The 4409-nt window shown below is 44.4% G+C and overlaps 1 protein-coding gene across 1 annotated transcript; it reads right to left on the bottom strand.

The window, feature by feature from the left end:
• Positions 1-2695: 2695 nt before the first annotated feature.
• On the bottom strand, positions 2696-3709 carry LOC121648523 (suppressor protein SRP40-like). The gene has a single exon (XM_041998715.1). The coding sequence runs from the start codon at positions 3707-3709 to the stop codon at positions 2696-2698; it is 1014 nt and encodes a 337-aa protein (XP_041854649.1).
• Between the last annotated feature and the right edge of the window lie 700 nt (positions 3710-4409).

Raw genomic sequence — 4409 nt, 5'->3', positions numbered from 1 at the left:
TTGGACCATGCCAAGGCTGCCCTCTGTGCATCGGTCTGTCGTGGTGAAGAAGGAGCTGAGCCAAAAGACAAAGCTCTCGATTTACCGGTCGATCTACGTTCCTTCCCTCACCTATGGTCATGAGCTGTGGGTAATGACCGAAAGAACGAGATCACGAATACAAGCGGCCGAAATGAGTTTTTGCCCCAGGGTGGCCGGGCTCTCCCTTAGAGATAGGGTGAGAAGCTCTGTGATCTGGGAGGGGCTCAGAGTAGAGCTGCTGCTTCTCCACATCAAGAGGAGCCAGATAAGGTGGCTTGGGCATCTGGTTAGGATGCCTCCTGGACACCTCCCTGGTGAGGTGTTCCGGGAACATCCCAGTGGAAAGACGCTCCAGGGAAGACCTAGGAAACGCTGGACAGACTACATCTCTCGGCTGGCCTGGGAACTCCTCGTGATCCCTCCGGATGAGCTGGTGAATGTGGCCAGGGAGAGGAAAGTCTGGGTTTCCCTGCTTAGGCAGCTGCCCCCGCAACCCGACTCCGGATAAGCGGAAGAAAATGGATGGATGAATGGATGGATGGATTTTGAGTTGTTTATTTATTATTCTGGCATTAACAGATGAAAATAAACAAGTGAGATCTTCATTTTTCATTTAGTTGCATAATAATTCGGCACACTAATAGTTGCCCAATAATTGTGCACACATAGATTTTCTCTTTAAGCCTGGTACACATAACGATTTTTTTTAATCTAATGAGATTTTTATCGGTCCGAGACCTCACACGTGAAGATAAGCAGTTTACCGTACTGTGTGCGGTGGCTCCAATAATGTAATCAGAACAACACACACATAACGATGCTGTCCAGCATCTCATCTACAATCTTGTCCTCCAACCCGGACAAACGTCAAAACGTAAAAGATGAACCATAGCAACAACTGGCAAAAAACAAAGAAGAAGAAACATGGTAACAACTGGAAAACACAACACAGCATGGAAGAGGACATATAGGATAAGGGAATGATGGTGGTCTTGGGACTGTTGGTAACAGAAAAAGCCATAACTGAAAAAAATACCGGACTGGAGACGGCGTGAAAACGGACTTTCTTTACTTCCTTGTTCCCCAGCCAGCTCGCTCTCTGATTGGCTACATTCTGTACCACGTCACCATCCACGCAGTCACAACGCACGAGTCTTCGGTGTTCCTCAGAAATTGGCTCTGAAATATTGAATATGTTCAATATTCCCGATTGTCGGCTACGACCCGTTTCAGAGTGGATTATAGGGACAAATCAGCTCGTAACCTTAGACCAAATGATAATTGGACAAGGAAATCTTATGATGATCGGGCGTTTGCCGTCCAAGGTTGAGAAGAGGCAAAATCAGGACAAAAACAGCCCAAAAATCGGAATGTGTGTACCAGGCTTAAGGAAGCCAAGACATCACTTACTTTCCTAAATATTCAGGTTTGAGGTTTATTAACATCTTTGGATTGATGGAAAACACTGTAGGTGTTCAAAAATAAACTGAATCCTCAAAAATACGACTTGCCTAATAATTGTGCACACAGCGTACTTCATGTGGATGTTGGTCTAGAATAATGAGCTTTGGTGATTACTTAGTTCATTTGTGTGTGCACATACACTTGTGTGAGTGTGAGATATGTCTGCAGTATATGAGTTGGGGTGCCTGAGTGAGTCTTTGACTCCCGGCCTGACTTTGTGTCCCACTCCGGCCCTGGTCCGAAACTTCATAAAACTCCACAACAGGCAGTCTTCTAGTTGCAGCTCCAGATGAAAACTGCCTCTGCATCTGGTCCAGGACGTCTACTCCTACCTTGGTCCTGGTGTAGTCAGAGCAGCTGATCATCTCTCCCCATCTGAGTCTTTTCCTCATTCATTCGTTGGAGCATAGCCGGAGTTTCTTCTGCTTTCATTCTTATGTTTCTGTTCTTTTTAATGCTTTAATCTGCAATAGTTTATCTGTCTGTTAGCAACATAAATCATAAAGTTATAGCCTGACTTTGATTAAATTTTGAGGAAACGTCAGAAATAGAAAAAGGAACAAGAGATTTTGGTGGTGACCTGTTTTACCGTCTAGATCCAGGAATTTTAAGGATTCGTTTATATTGGGAGAGATGGGGAAGCGTTGCCATCATAGCTTTTAACTCATCAGATAACACCCAGAATCACTGGTAAAAAAAATAAAATAAAATATTAATGAGAAGATGACATCATGGTAGATGTTATGATCCAACATTGTTTGACCCGGATCATGTTGATGTTCAGGATCTGATCCAGAAGGTTAGAAGTGTTGGGGGTACTGGGTGGACTGCTGGGCCTTTTGGGCTTATCTCAGCTGGGTGACTCTATGGCTCGGTGGAGGTCTGCACTCTCCGAAAGCTTCTAGTTATAAATCTCTTATTGATTATAACTACCGACTTTGTTACTCATCATTAAAAATGTTCTATTTTCTGTTAAAATTAAACTTAAATCAGTTGGATGGATAATAGAGGAGAAAACTTCTTGTTAATTGTATTTATACTTAATACGGTTCGACATGGGCAAAAAAATAAATTATTAAACTGGAATTTGTCCTCTTATAAATGATGAATTAACGTGATAAATGGTCCACAGTGATCAGCAGCCCGAACTGGTACTGTGTCCTGGTGCTGAGACTCTGAAACAAGGCCTGCTGCTATCAGTCCTGCTGAATCACCCATCTGAACCGCTGTGACTGGCATCTGAACTGGTTCGACTGGCATCTGAACTGGTGTGACTGGCATATGAACTGGTTCGACTGGCATCTGAACTGGTGGAACAGGCATCTGAACTGGTGGGACTGGCATCTGAACTGGTGTGACTGGCATCTGAACTGGTGGAACTGGCATCTGAACTGGTGTGACAGGCATCTGAACTGGTGTGACAGGCATCTGAACTTATAGAACTGGCATCTGCACTGGTGTGACTGGCATCTGAACTGGTGGAACAGGCATCTGAACTGGTGGAACAGGCATCTGAACTGGTGGAACTGGCATCTGAACTGGTGCGACTGGCATCTGAACTGGTGGAACTGGCATCTGAACTGGTGTGACTGGCATCTGAACTGGTGTGATTGGTATCTGAACTGGTGCGACTGGCATCTGAACTGGTGGAACTGGCATCTGAACTGGTGGAACTGGCATCTGACCTGGTGCGACTGGCATCTGAACTGGTGTGACAGGCATCTGAACTGGTGTGACAGGCATCTGAACTGGTGTGATTGGCATCTGAACTGGTGTGACTGGCATCTGAACTGGTATGACTGGCATCTGAACTGGTGTGATTGGCATCTGAACTGGTGCGACTGGCATCTGAACTGGTGGAACTGGCATCTGAACTGGTGGAACAGGCATCTGAACTGGTGGGACTGGCATCTGACCTGGTGCGACTGGCATCTGAACTGGTGTGACAGGCATCTGAACTGGTGTGACAGGCATCTGAACTGGTGTGATTGGCATCTGAACTGGTGTGACAGGCATCTGAACTGGTGTCACTGGCATCTAAACTGGTGTGACTGGCATATGAACTGGTGGAACAGGCATCTGAACTGGTGTGATTGGCATCTGAACTGGTGTGACTGGCATCTGAACTGGTGTGATTGGCATCTGAACTGTGTGACTGGCATCTGAACTGGCGTGACTGGCATCTGAACTGTGTGATTGGCATCTGAACTGGCGTGACTGGCATCTGAACTGTGTGATTGGCATCTGAAGTGGTGTGACTGGTTCTGCTAACTCATTGACTGATAAATGACTCGCTGTCCTGCTGGAACTCCCTCTGTTCATGCTAACGCTGGTTGTGTCTTCAGTCAGAACGTCAGAGCAACGAAAAGAAATTTTCAGCTTAATCATCAATGATAGTGATAATAACAGTCACTAAGCAGAACAAAGTTTCCTTCACATGAACCACTGTGTTATTTAGTCAGGTGGCAGAATGAAGCTGCATTTCAGAGAGAGGAGGAGACGCAGAGAAGCTGAGTTTTAGTTCAGACATGGGCTGCAAAATGAATTAATATGTAATCAGTTATAACTGAAATGTTTACTAGACCTTGACATTTTATTATAAAAATCATTTATTAAAAATACTGTATTTAGCAGGTAAAACATGTTAAACCTAAACAGAATATTTTGGATTATAAACTTAAAATGAAACAATATTGTAAAGTTAATCATAAGTTCAATAAACATCAGACTCATATGTGGGTGAGTTTTATGTCCCTACCAATGTTACTGATTGATAAATGTGCTGATAGTAAATCGATAACGGCTCCCTGTCTCAGTGATTGTCCTAACGTAGGTGGAAACATCTTCCTGAGACTCTCCAGTCCACAAAGCAGCAGATCAGATAAAATCCCACTCAGCTTTGGAGGAAGCTGTCAATAAATCGG

The sequence above is a fragment of the Melanotaenia boesemani genome, chromosome 11 (genome assembly GCF_017639745.1).
Source record: "Melanotaenia boesemani isolate fMelBoe1 chromosome 11, fMelBoe1.pri, whole genome shotgun sequence".
Taxonomy (NCBI): domain Eukaryota; kingdom Metazoa; phylum Chordata; class Actinopteri; order Atheriniformes; family Melanotaeniidae; genus Melanotaenia; species Melanotaenia boesemani.
This window is presented reverse-complemented; position numbering and strand designations above follow the sequence as displayed.